The following is a 20,065-nucleotide window of genomic DNA, read 5'->3' as shown; positions in this document are numbered from 1 at the left end:
TGGAGTCAAAGATGACCCCGAGGTTCTTAGCCTCACAGGTGGGGGTAGGAGGAGTGCCAAGGGAGGCCGGCCAGAGAGTGAGGGGGAAAGGATGAAGATGTGCTGATGAGGATCTCCGTCTTACTGGCCATCAGACAAAGATCATTGGCGGCACACCAATCTTGAATGGCAGTTAGGCAATCGGAGATGAGAGAGGGAGAGGAGGTGGCAGAGGGCAGCCTGAAAATTAGTTGAGTGTCGTCAGCGTAGCACTGGAAATTTGAGCAGAAAGCGGCAATGCAGTGGGCGAGAGTTGCCAGGTATTGGTTGAAAAGCCAGGGCGAGAGGCTAGATCCCTGGGGAATACCTGTAGAAGAGGAACAACCTCTATGGCACCCTTTTCCTGCAGGATCTCGACCTCTTGCAGCAGGATGCATAGGTGTTCCGGTGTCAGGCGTCTTGATTTTGGCGGCTGAATTGAGGTGGTCGGCAAAATTCTATGCAGTACTCGTGGGCGACAGTCTTGAGTACCTACTGGTCTGTTATCCCCTCCCATGCATGAAGGAATGATGTTAGGTGTCTCGCGACCAGGGAGGCATGGGAGGGTATCCGAATCCGAGGGACATTTCTGACCGGAGGAGCATCTGGAGGTGGAATTCCAGCCCCTACCTTTCCCACACTGTTGTCCTCTAGGTGGATATGTGGTAGTGGTGTTAGATCCTTGTCCTGAGGACCTGTTGTTTCCTGAGCCATACTGGCTGTGAGGGGAGCGAGATTGCCCATGAAAGGAACGAGAGCCGCCCCCTCTCTGTTGGGAAGGTCTTTGGGTAATCTGGCTTAAGGTCTTGAGAGTCTTATCTTCCTTTTTATTAGTCTCAAGTGCCTTGTCAACAGCCTTGCCGAACAAGTTGGTTTCCTCAATCTGCTTGTTTATTAACGATGCCTGGATTTCAGGCCTAAAACCCTCAAGCAGGTGTGCCGTTTTAGTTGGGTACCCTGGGCTAAAGTCCTGCTGCTGTTTGCAGCGTCCAACGTATTTCTAAGAATGTTGCAGTTCACCTGCTTGCCCTCAAACAATTACAAGCAGACGAGCCAGCACCGGTTCAGGGACCTCTTGAAGGTCCTCTGGTAGCAGGTTCCACTGAACATCCGAATAGCTAGCCAACAGTGTGGTGTTGTTGGCTATGCAGATGGAGAACGCTGCAGCAGTCGTAACCCTCTTTCCCCGTACGTACAATTTTTGGGATTCTTTATCAGGTGGTGCCTCACCTGTAGACAGGGGGACACCAGCCCTATTCCTCGTTATTGTAACTACCAGAGAATCTGGCGTGGCATGCCCCCTAATGTAGAGGTCGTCGATAGGAGAAGGGCGAAACAATTGCTCTACTCTGGGATTAACAACACTGGTTTGAGCTGGTGTTAATAATGAAGGAGCCAGACGTCTCTTAATAGAGTTCAGTAATGGGATGGCCTGACTGGCAGGAGGCTTTTCCCTTAGTATGTCGTCAACAAAATCCGAATCCAGCACAGCCTCCTGTGTGGCAATTTGGAATTGTTCAGCTTTCTTCTTTAAGATAGCATTAAACGCCATCTGATCATCCACAGGTGAGGCCCGACGGGCTGGTGTGGTAGGAGGGGCGTCCATACGTAGGATGTCTGGGTCCGGGGTAGTGGTAGAGGACGCCCAAGGCGGCTTATCAACCGGATGGCTGTCTTCCCAACCCTCCATGGGATCAGCAGGATCATCAGTAGGATCCCCAAAAGGATCATCATCCTGTACATAGGGATCCATAGGAATTTCCTCAACAGTAAGGTCATAAACATTTTCTTCATGAGGAGCATCAAAAGGTCCTCGGAAACTTGGCCATAGGCGTAAAAGGGAACTCCTCACAAGGCCTCTTTGGACCAAACCTCTCTGAGAATTCAACAAACTTCTTCTGTCTGTTCATGCACCCCTCAAACTTCTCTCTGGTCCATGATGACGAACCAGGTGAGGAAAGGGGTCTTCTTGACGATTTCCCTCACTAGAAAGTTGGGATTTCCCCCATAAAGACTTAGATAAAGACAAAGGGCTCTCGGAGTAGTCCTTTCGAGGATCCGGGCGTTGCGACGTCTCTTTAGGCCGTTCCTTCTGTTTTGACATATGTTTCGACTGTTCTAAATTATGTTTCACCGCCGAAGTGATCCTCGCGATACCATTGCTGATTCTCGGGGTTACAGGGAGGTGTGTAGGTTGAGCTGGTGGCTTCCCACTGGATTTCGGCGCAACCGGGGCCTTAAGCGGTGCCAGCACCTTCTTCTGAGGCATCTCGACGGCCTCATGTGTTTTGGTGCTAGCGCCCGTACTCTTGGACTGCCCGGAAGCATGCCGCTGTTGCGGTTGCGGGGAGGGCTGCCGAACATAAAGATCAGCGGGCATCACCAAGTAATCCGACGCACCCGTTGGTGCTTTGGAGCGATTCGACTGGACCGCTGAAGCAGAACCGTGGGTTGTGTGCTGTGTATGGGAATCCAGTGCGTCACTGTCGCCGGGATGTAAAGTCCCCATTGCAGGATTCTCGTCGTGCCTATCGGGACCGGACCCTGCAGAGTGAGAACTCTCTGCTGTAAGGTCAATGGCCTCAAAAATGGAGCCTTGGTCATCACTAACCTCTTCGTCACACTCGCCAGCTGTGGCGGCAGGAGAATTGCTCTCGGCCTGCGACATACCATAGGCTGCCCAGCGCTTCAAATGGCGCTCCTTAACAGTTTTGGGACGCAAGAGCCTACAGGCCGCACAGGATGCCACGTTGTGATCGAGGGGAACACACCTTTTGCACCAACAGTGCTGGTCTTTCCACAGAAATGTTTCCTTGCAGGAAGGACAAAATCTAAATGGAGTCCTGTCCATAGCGCAGAATTGTGATAGCACTGGCAAACCCAAGGGAACAAAGAGAGGGGAAAAGGAAAGGCATTCTTGAAAAGAATATGACCACCCCGACCCCACTCTCACTATTATACAGGCTGGCCAGAAGGCCCAGGCCAAGTTGTCGACAACTCCGACCGGATCAACAGCCATCGAAGTTCCATAGACAGCAGTCTTCGGAGGTGGCACAGGAATCAACCGTCGAGAAGAGTGACAATAAGAACAAACGACCGAAGGATGAGAAATATAACAATAACGCAATGTTTTATGAAGAGTTCTGCATTAAGGCGACCAGAAAGCTGGGCGGAAAAAAACAATCTGAGGGACCTCAATGCGTGAGGGATTTTGGGTACACTACACGTCACGTTAAGGATAGTGTTACAGGCACGCCCATGACGATGTCCCCTTTTGAGCCTCGAAAGACTAGATGCAATACTCCGCGGTTACCACTGGATGTCAGACTATATGCACAGCATGTGAATCTAAGCAGATACAATCATCAGAAATGATATTACGGTAAGTAATGCATGTCATATAACATTTGTTAAGCGTAGGAACAACATACTCAATTCTTTATAGCAAATGCTTTACTTCAAAGGGACAGTTGGGAAGTGTGTACAACCCTACTTATCTACTGGCCTAGCTTACACAGTGTATTATTGGGCTACTTTGAAAAACATTTCCAGTGCCAATTTTGCTTCCCAGTCCATCCCTGCCCCATCCCCTACTACAGATCCACTCCCACCGACCTTCCAAGCCACAGCAGACTGACACCTTTGCGCAGCAGTGAAAACCGCAGAAGCAAATGCATTGTGATAATGACTCATGAGGAAAAGGCAACGGGGCAAGGCCTGTTGGGCTTAAGCAACAGAGGTCTTTGGAGGGTGAGACCAGACTGCTATAATAGCCACTGGATTTTTGTAGACAGCGGAGCAGTGGTTTTCAGGGAGTATGTCTTAAATTGCCACTTCAGACTGGCAAATAACTCAACAACCTTGATATAGTCATAAGCTTACAACCTTCATAACCATACTACCATTACATTTCTAGCCAGATTGATACTATCCTCTCGGTACAACGTTCTTTCATCGTCAGGCATTACAAAGCCTGCAGTTTAAACGTCTTTGACAGTTCATAGAATTTCTTAGAGGGGTGGTGGGAAAGGGCAGATAAGTGGTTTGGGGGTGGGGTACAGGTAAACATAAGGGCAGGGATGTGATGAAATGTGATGAACTGTGAAACACGTTTAAATTGCAGGCTTTGAAATGCCGGACAATGAAATGACATAGAACCATTCTCTCTATCTGGAAGGTCGCCTCTCAATCCTCGTCCCAAACCTAGAGGGCCTGTGAGACCTGTATTAGGCAATACACGGCAATCATCTCCAAAAATGGGACACCTTAATATCAGAAACTATGGTTTATTTTCCCAGAATATTCTCTTGAAACAACTCTCCTCTCAAACTCAGCCGTGTTATTCAAATCAAGCATCTCATGTGACTACAGGTTCACTCATTTTTCTCATTATATATTGGTTATGCCCCTCATAGGTAAATCCAAGTGGTTTAACTGTGTTCTTTTGTTCTATACACGTGCAATAGTTTTATCTTTACTACATTTCACTGCCTTTTGAGATCACTTTTGTGAACTTTTCTGCTTAATTGAAATCAAAAGGTTTTGATTAAAAATAAAAGTACCTAGATGATTCCCTAGTTAAAGATGCAAAGAGAACGTACCAAATGATAAGCCCAGAGAAAAGGTTATCAGTTGATCGCCAACTAAGACGGATCGAGGACCCTCTCCTATGCCTCCTTGCTGTAAAGTAGGACAGCTGCAGGAGAGGTCACATCTTCAGCTACAAATGCTTCTTTGCCCAATGGTCCTGTAAAACACACATACAGTTGCTCCCTGAAGCTCAACTTACCGGCTCTGTTCATACATTACAGGTAGATGAGTTCTGCACTCCTCCGGCATCATCATGTAATAACTGTAATAAGAAAAATGTATAGTTGGTGACAATGGGCATACATAGAACAGCATGCCAATGTATGTCAGTAGTGAAGGTTTACGTGGTCATACCATGAGAATAAATATGTCCATCTTTTTAGAGAGAAAATCTTGGAAGTGAAAAGTAGGCTCATCTTGAATTGTCAGTGGTCAGACTTGTACAGTATTACAGGTTAAAGGAATTGATTCTAAGTGCCTTCCGTTCCAACATCACACACATGCACAGCCCACATTTCCACTGATCAGACTGCACTTTATTTTCTTCTGGACGGGGTTGGAGGGGAAGGCGAACAAATCTTATTCAGACTTCAAACTGAGAACTGAAAGGGGCGCTAGAGAGCCCAACCAAGATGGTGATGATTCTCTGAGCTCCATTTGGCTGGGGACGATCACCCCGATTACCCTCCAGTAATCCTGTTGAAGTTTCAGCCAACGCATTGGGTGGATGGACATTTGCTGTCCAACTTGTGCGCCTCATAGTTGTGGTCGGGGCTCTGCAGCTGCTGTCATCTGGTGGGCTGGCCATCCAGTGAGGTCTACAGCGGACCCTGAGGGGTCGGCCGGGATCGAAGTCCCCATCGGAGGTGCGGATGCTCCGTACCTTGAGTGGAGCCCTTGCTCATAGGAGGATACCAGCAGAGTGAGGGGCCAGAGAGCTACTGGTTCTGGTGTCGGCGCAGCAGACTGCGACTGTGACCGCAGGTGCGAGGAGCGTCTTGTGCTGCTGGCAGCTCCGGGCTTACAGGGTAATCCAACTCTCCCGACCTCGAGGACTGACTGGCTGGGACGGATCCTGGCCATTATCCTACACAGCCCCTGGAACTGACGGTGTCAGTACTTGCGTTGGGTGGGCACAGCGGCTGCTTTGTCTGTAGAGGCATACAGTGGGAGGACCGGCGGCGGAAGACCCGGGGCTCCAGAGCTGCGTCGCAGCAGTCTGAGGTTTCTGCCGTAGAATACTGACTTGGAGAGTGGGCCACAGGGAGATTCCGGAAACCCCCCCACCCACCGTGAATTCTGGTTGCCTTGAGTGTGCGTGTGCGTGGTCAGAGTTGGACAGTGAAGCGGTTCCTCCCATCCGGACCCAAAGGAGCTGGAGTAGTGCATTGGTTGGGCCTGTGCTGTTGGATAGGCAGAGCCTGGGACCTGGACAGCTATTGATTGATTGATTGATTTATAGAGCGCTGTACAGTGGAACAACATAATACAAGATAACAACAAAATAACAGTGGGAGCAAAATGACATGAATCATTCGACAAAACAGTGCAAAGAGCAATTAACTGAAGGTGGGGGGAGTGGGATTAGGTGTGGGGGGCGTGGAGGTGAGTTGGACGAGGGAAATGGAAGGGAGAGAGAGGAGGAGCAGGGGAGGAGAGAGAGAAAATCAGAGGGAAAGGAGATGGGGGAAGTAGAGAGGGCAGAGGGGGAGTTTTCAAGGAGGAGAATGGAGGAGGAGGGATTTAAGGGAAGTGCGAAATGAGGTGAAGGCCGTGGTAGAGCGGATTGTGAGAGGGAGTGAGTCCAGTGCAGAGGTGCAGGGAGTTGGAAGGAGCAAAAACGGGAGGAAGCGCAGGGGGATGGAGGTACAGTGAGAAGGAAATGGTCAGCGGAACAAAGGGAACGGGAGGGGGAGTAGAAGGAGAGAAGGGAGGAGAGGTAAGGTGGAGCAAGACCATGGAGGGATTTGAAGACAAGGCAGAGAAAGTAAAATTTTAACTGTAAGTGAAATGGTAGCCAGCAAAGGTAAGAGAGCGAGGAAGAGATGGAGTCACGGGAGGTAAGAAGACAAAGGGTACAAACAGCAGAGTGGTAGATGGATTTAAGAGGGGCAAGATGAGATGCGGTAAGACCAAAGAGTAGAGAAGAGCAGTAGAAGATGCGGGAAAAGATCCGAGAGGAAATTAGGAGTTTGGTAGCGTGGAATGTGAGGGAGGGACGGATTTTGCGAATATTGTAGAGGTGGTATCGGCAGGTGCGAGAGGTGAGTGAAATGTGTTGAGAGAAGGTGAGAGAGGAGTCGAAAAGGACGCCTAAATTACGAGCTTGGGGAGAGATAGGGAGATTGGAGAGAGGAAAGTGAATGAAAGGTGGTGGAAAGGGAGGGGGAAGAGAGTTGGAGGGGAAGAAAAGGACTTCGGTTTTATCAGTGTTAAGAGAGAGAAAGCGGGAGGACATCCAGTTCTTGATAGCAGTGAAGCAGGAGGAGCGTTTAAGGTGAAGGTCAGTTGAGAAGGAGGAGAAAGAGAGAAGAGTCGAGTATCGTCAGCATAGAAATGGTGGGAGATGCCAAACGAGGAGATGATAGGGGCAATGATGGAGGTGTAAAGAGAGAAGAGAAAAGGACCAAGTACAGAACCTTGAGGAACACCGTAAGTAAGAGGGAAGGAAGGAGAGGTCTGGCCACCCCATGATACAGCGATGGAACGGGAGGAAAGGTAAGAGGCTAGCCATTTTAGAACAGGGCCTTTAAACCCGAAGGAGGAAAGAGTGTGGAGGAAGAGTGGATGATCGACAGTGTCAAAAGCTGCAGAAAGATCAAGGAGAATAAGGATAGAGGATTGCTTGGCATGTCGAGCAGACAGGAGGGAGTTAAGGATAGAGGTGAGAGCAGTTTCAGTGGAATGTTTGGGACGGAAGCCAGATTGGAAGGGAGGAAGGAGAGAGGAAGTAGTGACAAAGGATGAGAGCTGAGAGTAGGCAAGGCGCTCAAGAAGCTTAGAAAGGAATGGTAGAAGAGAGATAGGTCTGTAGTTAGCAGTGATAAGTGGATCGGCAGAGGGTTTCTTTAGAATAGGAATAATCGTTGCAGGTTTGAAAGCAGATGGAAAGGTTTGATGAGGAGAGGCAGGTGTTGAAGAAAGTGGTAAGGTAAGGGATAAGAAGAGGGTAGATCTTCGTGATAAGAACAGAGGGGAGAGGGTCAGAAGGGGCTGACGTGGGGTGGGCTTTGGATAGAAGGGAGGAGACTTCGGAAGAGGAAACATGTGAGATGATGGACATGAAGGAAGAGGGAGGAGAGGGGGAGTCAGAGAGGGAGCTGATTTTTTGCCTAGTTGGATGAGGGATCAGGAGTAGGAGGAGAGAGAAGACGAGAGTTTGAAAAATAAGACGAGGGTGGGAGGCTTGAGACTGGAGAAGGTTAGAGTAGTAGGAGGATTTGGCCGCTGCAAGACAAGAGTTGTATAGTGCGTGGTAAGAGAAGTAAGATGTTTGATTAGAGAGCGAGGGAGTTTTGAGCCAGAGTCTCTCCAGCCATCGGAGAAGGCGACGCATAGAGAGGAGATGGGAAGTAAGCCAGGGTTGAGAAGGCTTCCGGGTTGGACGGAAGAGAGAAAGGGGGTAAAGTTGATCAAGGGCAGAGGAGATAGAGGAGGAAAGGGAGGATAGAGCATCGTCCGCAGAGAAGAAAGCAAAGTCTTAAGAGAGATGGAAGAAAAGGTGTCGAAAAAGAGGGTTGCGTCGAAGTCACAAAGGTCACGACATGAGTAGATTGGAGGGGAAGGATTAGCAGTAGGGGATTGTGAGAGAGGAGAAAGGGAGAATGAGATTAAGGCATAGTCAGAAAGATAAACAGGAAGAGAAGAGACAGGGGAAGAGGGATAGGAAGAATTGAAGATGAGGTCAAGAGTGGAGCCAGAGGAGTGAGTAGGGGATGAAGGAAGGGGGAGAAGAGGGAAGAAGATTGAGGGGGAGAGGGACGATGAATATTAAAGTCGCCAAGTACTGATAGAGGAGAGGGGGAGGGAGCGATAAATGAGAGGAGATGATCAAGGTCTTCATAGAAGGAAGAGAGAGGGCCAGAGGGACGATAGATGATCAGGAAGGAAATAGGGTGGGGAGAGGAAAAAGACTTGTAGAGGAATTCAAAGGAAGGGAAAGAAGGGAGAGTTGGAGAGGAAGAGGAGGAGATGTATTTGGGGTGGTAGAGGGGCAGCTGAGCGAGGCATGCATTAGGGCCATTGTCCGAGGCTGCCAGGACCACTGAATTTCGGACCCTCTGATTGGAGGGGCTGGGTGCGCAGAAACAGATTTGCCAGAAGTGCGGCTCGCCTGGAAGCGCTCTTGTCCGGGCCAGTGAGGGTGGAGGGGGACCGTCAAGTGGTGCCTTGGGGTGCTGGGCACAACCCACGGCAGGAACCTGTAGGGCGATGGTGAAGGGCCAGCAGAAATTGGAGCAGTGCATGGGGGGTAAGAGCAAGCCGGCCAAGCAGAAAATGCCTAATGATGTGAATCGTCCCCCAGATTCTCCAGAGGAGACAGTTACCATGGGACAATTGCTGGTGGTCATTCAACACTCCAGGAGTTCGCTTGAGGGTAAGATGCAGACTGTCAGTGGAATCAGTGGTGTGGGCGGACCTCAAGAAGATGGGGGCAGGGGAAGAGTCACAGAAACAGAAAGAAGGGTGGGCGAGGTTGAAGATGCGGCCACAACGCTGCAAGCTAGAGTGAATGCACTTGCAATGGTGACGAGAGCTCTTGAGACTCAGGCAGAGGACACTGTGGGGCCAATCCAGACAGAGTAACATAAGTATTCTGTGGGTTGCGGAAGGAGAGGAGTGGCCAAGTATGTAACTGTACCTGCAACATCTGTTTATGGATGTACTGAAGCTCAAGGGGCTGTCCATGTGGTTTACTTTTGAGAGGGCGTACAAAGTGCCTGGAGAGGCAACCCCCTGTTAGTGCGCCTCCAAGACCAATTGTGGCAAAGCTGTTGAAATATAGAGACCGGGACGCGATTCACCAGGATGCACGCAGGACCTCGGTGTACAAAGTGGAAGGTATGCTCTGCATGGTATTCCCGGATTTCACCCAAGAGGTACAGCACAAATACTATGATGGTGTGAGGAGGCGGCTCAGAGTGTTGGGTCTGAAATATATGCTGTTCTATCCAGCGAATATGAAGGTGCTTGCGAATGGCCGTTCTCACTTTTTTCAATGGCCAGCTGAGATGTGGGACTGGTTGGACTCAGAGTACATGGACAGGGGCTCTCCCAGAGCGGGAGGGGCCATGGATGGGGCACGAGAGGAACGGGTACCCCCCCATCATCCAAGGAGATCATCAATGGAAGAAGACGCTGGGAGAATCTGTGCATCTAGGGATGGCACACTTGAAAGGAGGTGGGAGCCAGGACCAGTCGTGTCCAGCTGCAGCAGGGCCCTGGACGTAGTGGAGGCTGGGGGATCTGGCTTGACTGCTGTGGAGAGCAATGGCTGAGGGCTGTAATATGGGGTGGGGAGTGGGTCAGGTCTGTGTCCTGTGGTTGGGGAGGGTCCACTTTCACCTGAGGGGGTGCGGGCCTGGAATACAATAGGGATGCCAGATGCTGAGGGGCTGGGGCCACTACAAGCATTATGGGGACTCAGATTGATATTTGCATAGGGGTTTTCACGCCGAGTCGGAAATGAAGATTGAGGGGGACCTGTAGTTTTGGAGGGTCTTATTGAGAGGAGGTTGGAGGGTGGGGTAGGATTCGGGATGCGCCCCTATGGTTGGGGGTTTGGATGCAGGGTTGGGGAGGTGGGCGGGAATGGGATGCTGTTGGTTTGTGGTTCACTTGTCTGCTATGCAAGGATACTATTTGGAGGAGGGATTTGACGGGGCGGGTACAGGCTGTGTTCACAGTACGGAATGGCTATGTTGAGACTGCTCAGTTGGAATGTGAGGAGGCTGAATAATCTCATTAAAAGGGTTAACATACGATCGTACCTTCGTAAGCACAAAATAGACGTGGCCATCCTTCAAGAGACAACACAAACACAAAAACCAACAATAAAACAGAACGGAAGAGACAGTTTGACAGAAATGGGTAAACAAGTGTTTAATCAATAAGAATGAATCTAATTTTTAAAAGCTACAGACGGAGCGAGAGCTACATCATTACTGTAGCAAAAGGCATTTACGTTACACCTTATGAACCCCCTTTGCAGTACTAGTAGTAGTGAACTATGAAAATAGATTCATATGGAACTGGGATGACCCATGGGGTCTTCAACATAAAATGTAGAATAACTAGATGATTGTTATGAAGGTAATTGCTATGCCTTTAAAGTGGGCTGGACATGTGGTGTCATGCTCCCTCAGAACATGTTTCTACTAGTAGTAGTGTCCTGTAAGAATTGTCCTTCTGGCGGTAATCTTGTCATATGTTGCCTCTCCTTTTATGCTTTTATGCTGGGATTCGCCCGGAAAACCTGGAGTTCAAACTTGGCTGCTGGAGTATCTGGGTTGTTCCCTTTGACATGTGTGGCGTTCACTTTTCTATACTATGGACACTTTTGTACTTGGTTTGGAAGTGAAGATACTTTGCAGGAATCTGGGATATTTGGCATTTCCAGATGCTGTTAAAAGGCGGAGAAAAACATTTCCAATGTAAAGATCAAGAGCCAGCCAGTAAAATTCTGCCTCTCAGTCACAACTTGCTCCAAATTGTTAGTAAAGGTATGTTACTCTACATGAAACACTTGTGTATGAGCGCGATATAAATAAAGGAACAAGTTACTTACCTGTAACTGTTGTTCTCCAGCGTGGGTCTGGCATGGATTCACATGCTCATGAATATTCCCCGTCGTCAGGCTGGGAATCCTCGGTAAAGAAAAAACCAGTATCAGTTTCGTTTCTGATCTGTCTTTCGTAGTAATAACCAATCACTGGTCTCTGCGTCATACTGACCACAGCCAATGACTGCCCTCTACCTAAGCACCGCCTCTGGCAGCCATCTTCAGATTTGGAAGCACGTGAAGTGGCAGTATGACCAAGTGAAGAGCCGCAGAGGGGTAGGCGGGAGGGTTCGCATGTGAATCCATGCCAGACCCACGCTGGAGAACAACAGTTACAGGTAAGTAACTTGTTCCTTCTCCAGCATGGGGTCTGGCATGGATTCACATGCTCATGAATAAAGAATACATAGCAGTACACACATGCACAACCACGGGAGGTGGCAAAGGCTCAACATTAAGCATCACATCAACTCAACATTAAGCATCTTACCTCCTCACCAGGCTCACCTCAGGCGAACAGGTTGCGCAGCACTGCTTGGCCGACCCTGGACTCCTCCCTGGAATCCCGGTCGACGCAGTAGAATTTCGTGAAGGTGTGCGTCGACCTCCACGTAGCAGCCCTGCATATGTCCAGCAGGGGCACACCAGATAGGAACGCCGTGGTAGCTGCGATCGCTCTGGTGGAATGGGCTCTCGGACGGCCAGGCAGCGGTCGGTTTGCCAACCGGTGACAGTACATGATACAGCCGGAGAGCCATCTGGAGATGGAAGCCTTCGAGAGAGCCTTCCCCTGATTGACAGGTCCAAAGTTCACAAAGAGTTGTGACGTCTTCCGAAAACCTTTCGTGCGGTCCACGTAGAACTTCAGCGCTCTAGCTACATCCAGCGAGTGCAAAGTCCTCTCAGCCGGCGACGAAGGCGACGGGAAGAACACAGGTAACACCAAGGGTTCGTTGAGATGAAAGTCCGACGGTACCTTGGGCATGAAGGAGGGGTGCGTCCTGAGCACTACCCTCGTGTCGTGGAAAGTCAAGTACGGGGCCTTGCAGGAAAGGGCCTGGATCTCTCCCACTCGTCGTGCGGAGGTGATGGCCACGAGAAAAGCTGTTTTCCACGATAGAAACTTCAACGGGGCCGAGTGCAGAGGCTCGAACGGAGGTCCCATGAGTTTGGTCAGCACCACGTTGAGCTCCCACGCCGGGGCCGGAGCCTTCACCGGCGGGAACGATCTGAACAGTCCCTTCATGAACTCTTTCACCAGACGATGAGACCACAAGGACGTCCGGCCCGTGGTTCTGGTGTATCGGGAGATCGCAGCAAGATGAATCTTGATGGACGCGTGTGTTAGGGAGAATTCTCTGGTTAGGCTGAATTTCCCTACCTAGTGAGTCCCCCAGCAGCTTTGCTGGATTTCTGGGGTTTAATTTTTTTCTCCTGCCAAGAGTGAGACTCTTTTACCCTCACTCTTGGACATGTTGAAGTGTGTTTTCTTGGTTAAACCTTGTGTTGAATGGGCTATGGGGTCTTTTACTCCATAGGGCCTCATGTATTTTTGTGATGTGGGTCACACAGCACCCTCTGTGCCGTGACCCAGGGGTGTCCTAGGGACTCCCCAACATAGACTCCATACCCTGGGACTGACTACTGTCTCCCAGGGCATGTAAAGTCACCAAAGACTTTGCTAGTCTTGAATCCTGAACAGAACCAGTACAAACCATCATATTGTGGACGTACTGGCTGGGGCAATTCGATTGCCCCAGGGTCTGTTAGTCGAGGGGGCACGTCTCCGTCCCCCCTGATCGAGTTTTGGCTGGTGGCAGTGGAAACTACTTTTTATATTCGACCGCGAATATTTCCCTATGGGATTTCCCATTGTTTTAGGCTAACACATTTAATTATTTATTTACGGTAGCCTTAAACATACCGCCGGTTTATATATTTATTTTTATAACTCCGGTTGGGACTTTTTGCCAAAACTTGATTCTAAAATGGCGTTGGTGTTCGCCTCTGTAACTCTGACCCAAAGTGGAGCCCTTTGTTCCACTTTTGGCGGGCTTCTCCACAGAAGCCCTCCAAAGTGGTGCCACTCTGTCTGGGGTACTTAGGAGGGGTGGAGGGGGATTTAGGCACCCTGGACTGAGTTACCTTGGTAACTCAAGTCGCACTCCGTCCTGATTGGCCCAAGTGGTGAGCCGCCCGGCTCACCACTTAGCATGTTTGAGTGACAGCTAGGCTGGGTGAATGGGGGTTTGCTGCATAAAAGCAGGGCTTTGGGGACTGGGACTTCAGAAGTCGCCACAGGACCAAGAATCCGACGAGGGAAGAGCTGAGCCGACCTGCTTCGACGACACCACCCGGTGGAGCCCTGCTGAACCGTCTCACCACTTTTTTCCCGACGACCGAGGAGAACTCTTAACGGAGTGGCTCCTTCCCTTGACTGGTGGGGACAACCAGTTTTCGCCTTCTTTCCGTTCTTTGAGGTATCTCGTGGCCGCCTTGCCTGTGCCAAGCACCCCGGCAACCGGAATACCACACTTTACCCCCATACCGCGAAAGTCGGCACCAACCCTTTAACCGGAGGACTCCGCGGCTGGTTTCTTCCCGGGCAGTGCAACGACCCTCTTCTTCTGCTCTTCAGCGAGAACTTCTTCTCCCCTGACCGACGTCGAGCCCTGCTGCCACTGCCTGGAACAACTGCCACCGCTGGAGGATCCTTTCCGCTTAAGGTACCGTGTTCTGCCTGGCTTCCCTTGCTACCGACTGTACGGGGTAGATTTAGTCCCCGGCTTTCGAACCTGGGAGTGCCTGGGACACTTTGGCTAAACTTTCTGAGCCACTCTAACCTCTTTTTGACTCTTTGCAAGACTTTGAATCTCTAACTAACAGTGTGATCTTGGGCACATTTTCGCTCCGGCTACTCTAAGAGTGGGCCCTGCCTAGTGACTTTTGCTCACCTGTGACTTTATTCTTCTGTAAGCCTATTGCAAGTGTTCTGGACCTTAGAGTGGTGTGTCTAACCTATTTCTACTTGTTCTCTCCCTTTCTTGGAAACTACTAGAGTGTCATCTAACGTTAAGCACTCACCTCTGTTTTAATTAAGTGGTGTTTTACCTAGAGTTGTCTAGATAGGAGAAAGGATTGAATCTACTTTCATTATAACTGTGTTGAAGTACTTTTACTATATTTTTGCTAGAGTGTTTTTAACTTATGTGTATTTTAAATAAATAACTATATACTTTTGAAACCAAGCTCTGGTCAGTGTTTGCTTGTGCTATTGTGTTTTGGTACATATTGTGTATACTTTACATACTGCCTAACTCTTCTTGAGAGAAGTCTGACTGCTCAGCCACAGCTACCAGGTAAATCTGGGTGGTACAGACTGCTACCAAAGGGGTTTACTGCTCTACCTGTAGTCTTAAATCTTTTGCAGTGTTCCCCAAGGGAACTGCACAGGTTTCTGCCTAACACTGGTGTACAGCGGTGGGATTTGTATTGAGTATACATTTTATTGTGCTTTAGATACCTTAGTGCAACTAACCACAAAGCTTAGCACTGAAAAAGTAAAACCTCTAACATGTCAGTTATAGAAAGCTATAGTCAAGAGTCCCTTGCAGCCAAAACTGCTGATTGTTTAAGAGTGCTCTGTAAACATAAGGATCTCCTGACTAAGGGCAAGAAAATGGAGCTGATTGAAAGATTGTTAGCTAACCAAAGTCTGGGTGATGGTTCAGAGGAGCCTACCACTCCAGCAACTGTAGATGACAGTATTGAAGTTAACATGGAGCAAAATGTTGATGTTTCTGAGGAAGAGTCAGAAGAGGAGGGTGAGGCTGTTGTAACTGTCCCCCCTAGGCCTCTACCTGCTCTACCTGCTGTGCCTACTGGACCTTTACCAGGTCCCACATTTAGTCCTCAGTACTTTGAACTGGAGAAAATGAAGCTAGAATTGGAGTATAAGAAACTTAATGCTCAAACTGACAAAGAACTAAGGCTAAGGGAAATGGAGCTCAAGTATGACTTAGAAATGAAGAAATTATCTGTTGAGAATGTTTCTCTCTCTGGCTCCTCTAGAAGTTCCAGTCCTAAAAGACCCCGGATGCCTAAAGAATTGGTTGGTATGTATGAGCCTAAGTTGGATGTGTTGGATTGGTTGTCTCTGTTTGAATATAATCATGGGCTCCAGAACATCACAGGAAATGACTTACTCACCTGGTTGTTCTCTAGGCTTCCCCCTGTTGCAACTGATGTGGTAATGGAGATGGGGGAGGAGGATAGGAAGGACTATGAATGTGTGAAACTAGCTTTGATAGCTAGGTTTGGGAAGACCCCTTCCCAGTATCTTAAGAGGTTTAGGAGCCTCAAAAAGCATGATGGTACCCCTTGGGCTACCTGGGTGAATGAATGTTTGAAAAACTTAGAAGGATGGATTAAGGGTTACAAGGTGAACACTTATGAAGGTATGAAGAATTTGTTTATGTTGGAGACTATTTATGATGCCTGCTCTCCTGAGCTCAGACAACACTTGGCTGATTCCAGGGAATTGGATTCCCGGAAGCTAGCTAAGGCTGCTGACTTGTGGGTTGCCAACAGGGCCACTCACAAGGATTCTGGGGTAACTCAGAAGAAGGATGGGGAAAAACAGTCTAAGAAGGACTCCAAAGAGAATTCTAATACTACAAATTCCAAAGAGGGCCCCAAACAAAACTATAAGGGTAAGCCACAAGGGAAACCAAATCAGGCTAGTGTACCTTCTGGTCCCAGACCAGAAGGAGGTCAGAACAAGCCTCCATTCCAGCGAGCCTTTGGCTCATGCTTTGTTTGTAAGGCTACTGACCATGTGAAAGGAGATCCCAGATGTAAGGGTAAACCTTCAGGGGTCCAGCTTGCCTCCTTAGCCTTCGCTCCAGAAGAGGAAGTACATATGGCAAGTGGAAACTTTCTATTACTAGCTGATGAACCCACTGGAGTCTCAGCTAGTGTTTCTTTAGTCTCTCTGGGGTTGTGGGAGCAACAGAATTTAGATGTCTATAACTCTATCCCAGATAATACTAAAGAGTATTATAAGGACAGTGTCCAGGTGAATGGTCAGGAGACTCCTGCCATTAGGGACACTGGAGCCAGCATAACTGTGGTGGATGAATCATTTTTCAAGGCAGAGGATGTTGCTAAGGCACCCAAATGCCTCACCAAGTTAGCTGGTGGACCTGTGCAGATGTGTCCCCAGTTACCAGTTCTCATCCAATGTAATGATATGGCTGTAAAAATACCTGTCAGTGTACAATGTGAAGTGCCAGGTAGGGTTCTGTTGGGTAATGACCTCAAAGCTCTTGGAGTTGTATCTCATACCCCCAGACCTCCTAGCAAAAGGTTTCAGGAACTCACAAAACCTGCAAGGGAGAAAACCCTGAGAGGGTTATCTCAGGAGATGATGACAGAAATCACTCCTCTACCACTGGAGCAACTTACTGCAGTAACTACCAGATCAGGAGCAAAGGGGCAACCCAAGACTCCTAGGAAAAAGCCAGCAGCAAGCACTCCAGTGCCTCCAACAAGGACTTCCCCTAGGTTGTCCAAAGTTACACCTGTAACTCCCCCTCCAGCTGAGGCTGAGAGAGAGGTACAACCCTGTGTGGTTGAGCTAGACTCTGAGGAAGAGCTAGAAGGAGGCCCCAACCTTATTGGAGATTTGGACCCTGAGGACCATCCTGAGCTGCAGTCTTTACTGGCAGAAGGTGGGCCTAGCAGGGCAGCTTTTCGTAAGGGGCAAAGAGAATGTCCAACTCTGGAGGGTCTCCGCCACCAGGCAGCTTCTCAAGCTGATGGGCAAGAGCCTGGGAAGTATAGGTTGCACTGGGAAGATGGCCTCTTCTACAGTGAACCCACTGAGTCTGAACCTGGAGACTACAAACGCCTTGTAGTCCCACAAGAAAACAGACAACAGTTCTTACAACTAGCCCATGAGATACCTTTGGCTGGCCACTTGAGTTTCAAGAAGACCAAGGAAAGGCTCTCACTCTACTTTTATTGGCCAAAGATGGGGGCTGAAGTAGATAGATATTGTAAGAGCTGCCATACCTGCCAGACTTCTGGTAAGGTTGGTTCCAAGAATGTGGCACCTTTAGTGCCTCTCCCAGTTGTGGGAGTCCCATTTGAGAGGGTAGGGATTGACATTGTTGGTCCCCTTGATCCTCCAACCTCCTCAGGCAACAGGTTTATCCTTGTTGTAGTAGACCATGCTACTAGATACCCTGAGGCCATTCCTATGAGGACTGTTACAGCTCCGGCTGTGGCTAAGGCCCTCCTTGGTATTTTTACCAGGGTTGGGTTTCCTAAGGAGGTAATCTCTGACAGGGGGTCAAACTTTATGTCCCACTACATGAAGGCCATGTGGAAAACCTGTGGAGTTACCTACAAGTTCTCAACCGCCTACCACCCTCAGACAAACGGGTTGGTTGAAAGGTTTAACAGAACCATGAAGAGCATGATAGGTGCTTTAGAAGAACCCCTTAAGAAAAAGTGGGACCTTCTACTGCCATGCCTTCTCTTTGCTTATAGAGAAGTCCCTCAGGAGGGAGTAGGTTATTCTCCCTTTGAGCTTCTCTATGGCCATCCAGTCAGAGGTCCATTGGCCCTGATTAAGGAGGGGTTGGAAGGTGCTCCTCCCCTCAAGCCAGTCAGAGTGACTGACTATGTGATAGGTCTCCGGAGGAGAATGTCACACATGATGGCAGAAGCAAGTGACAACTTGAAAGCTGGTCAAGCCCTGGTCAAACATTGGCACGACCAGAAGGCTAACATGGTTGAGTTTACTCAAGACCAGCTAGTTCTAGTTATGCTCCCAACAAGGCAGAGGGCCTTGCAAGACAAATGGATGGGACCCTTCAAGGTTGTGGGAAAACTTGGAGAGGTCAACTATCTGGTGGATCTGGGCAGACCCAGGGAAGCTCCTAGAGTCTTCCACACCAACCGACTAAAAGCCTACATCTCCAGACCTGATGTAGGAGCCTTGCTCCTAGCTTCAGCTGCAGAGGAGGAAGAGAGTGAATCTCTCCCTGATCTCCTCAGAGGTGTACCTTTAGATGAAAAAGTTGAAGGAGTCAATCTCTCTTCAGACCTGACACCTGAGCAACAAGAGGAGTGCAAATCTATGTTAAATCAGTTTGCCTCCCTGTTCTCACTGTCACCAGGCTTGACCCCTTGGGGCCAGCATGAGATACTCACTGGTGACTGTCTGCCAGTCAAAAGCAGAGGATACAGAATGTCGGAACATATCAGAGCCCACATCAAAGGAGAGGTCAAGAAGATGCTTGATCTCGGGGTAATAGAGCCCTCTACTAGTCCATGGTCTAGCCCAGTTGTGTTAGTACCAAAGGCAGGATCCAAAGACTTGAGATTCTGTGTGGACTATAGAGCTCTAAATGCAGTCACCAAGACTGATGCCCACCCTTTGCCCAGGACAGATGAGTTGGTGGATAAACTTGGTGCAGCCAAGTACCTCAGCACATTTGACCTGACGTCAGGCTATTGGCAAATAGCCCTGACAGACCATGCCAAGGAGAAAACTGCATTTTCGACCCCAGTTGGCTTGTACCAGTTTAAGGTCATGCCTTTTGGACTAAAAAATGCACCTGCCACATTCCAAAGGATGGTGAACCAGGTTCTGGCTGGGATGGAAGATTTCTGCATGGCATACTTGGATGACATTGCAGTCTTCAGCCACTCCTGGGAAGAACATGTGAACCACCTAGGACATGTGTTGCAGGCTCTGAAACAGGCCCATTTGACAATCAAAGCCAGTAAGTGCCAGATTGGTCAAAGTAAAGTGGTCTACCTTGGACATGAGGTAGGAGGTGGAGAAATAAGGCCTTTGCCCAGCAAGATTGAAGCTGTGCAAAATTGGACAACACCAACTACTCAAACCCAAGTGAGAGCTTTTCTAGGCCTCACTGGGTATTACAGGAATTTCATTGAGAACTATGGGACCATAGCTTCTCCACTGAATGTAATCTCCTCTCCCAAATTCCCTAAGAAGGTAAAATGGAATGAGGAGTGCAATCAGGCCTTTGAAAAACTGAAGAGAGCTCTTTGCCAGGCTCCAGTATTGAGAGCTCCTGACTACCACCAACCTTTCATTGTACAAACTGATGCTTCCAATGTAGGTATAGGTGCAGTTCTAAGCCAACTGGATGAGAAGGGTAGGGAGCACCCCATTTGCTTCATCAGTAGGAAACTGAAGGATCCTGAGACAAGGTGGGCAACTATCGAAAGAGAATGCTTTGCTATTGTGTGGGCACTGAAGAAGTTTAGGCCATACTTGTATGGTTCTACTTTTGTTATTCAGACTGACCACCAACCCTTGAGATGGTTAATGCAAATGAAAGGGGAAAATCCAAAACTATTGAGATGGTCAATCTGCCTGCAAGGGTTTGATTTCACCATTGAGCACAGGTCAGGGTGTCACCATCAAAATGCTGATGGACTCTCTAGGATGTATATCATCGACTAGAGGTATGAGGTTCATCCAGGAGTGGATTAAATCCTCCTGTCCCTTAGTCTGGGGGGGGCGAGTGTTAGGGAGAATTCTCTGGTTAGGCTGAATTTCCCTACCTAGTGAGTCCCCCAGCAGCTTTGCTGGATTTCTGGGGTTTAATTTTTTTCTCCTGCCAAGAGTGAGAC

General features: G+C 49.0%; 1 protein-coding gene across 2 annotated transcripts in view; it reads right to left on the bottom strand.

Moving 5' to 3' along the window:
- Positions 1-20,065, bottom strand: part of FAM161A (FAM161 centrosomal protein A) — a 325,438-nt gene that overhangs the window by 42,160 nt on the left and 263,213 nt on the right. For both annotated transcript variants that reach the window (XM_069608223.1, XM_069608222.1), the window contains one exon: positions 4,808-4,870. In XM_069608223.1, the coding sequence (XP_069464324.1) occupies positions 4,808-4,870 (63 nt within the window). The remainder of the gene's footprint in view (positions 1-4,807; positions 4,871-20,065) is intronic.

Source organism: Ambystoma mexicanum, chromosome 4q, assembly GCF_040938575.1.
Source record: "Ambystoma mexicanum isolate Mex_15411 chromosome 4q, UKY_AmexF1_1, whole genome shotgun sequence".
Lineage (NCBI taxonomy): Eukaryota > Metazoa > Chordata > Amphibia > Caudata > Ambystomatidae > Ambystoma > Ambystoma mexicanum.
Note: the sequence above shows the minus strand (reverse complement) of the source record. Positions and strands in the feature narration are given on the sequence as shown.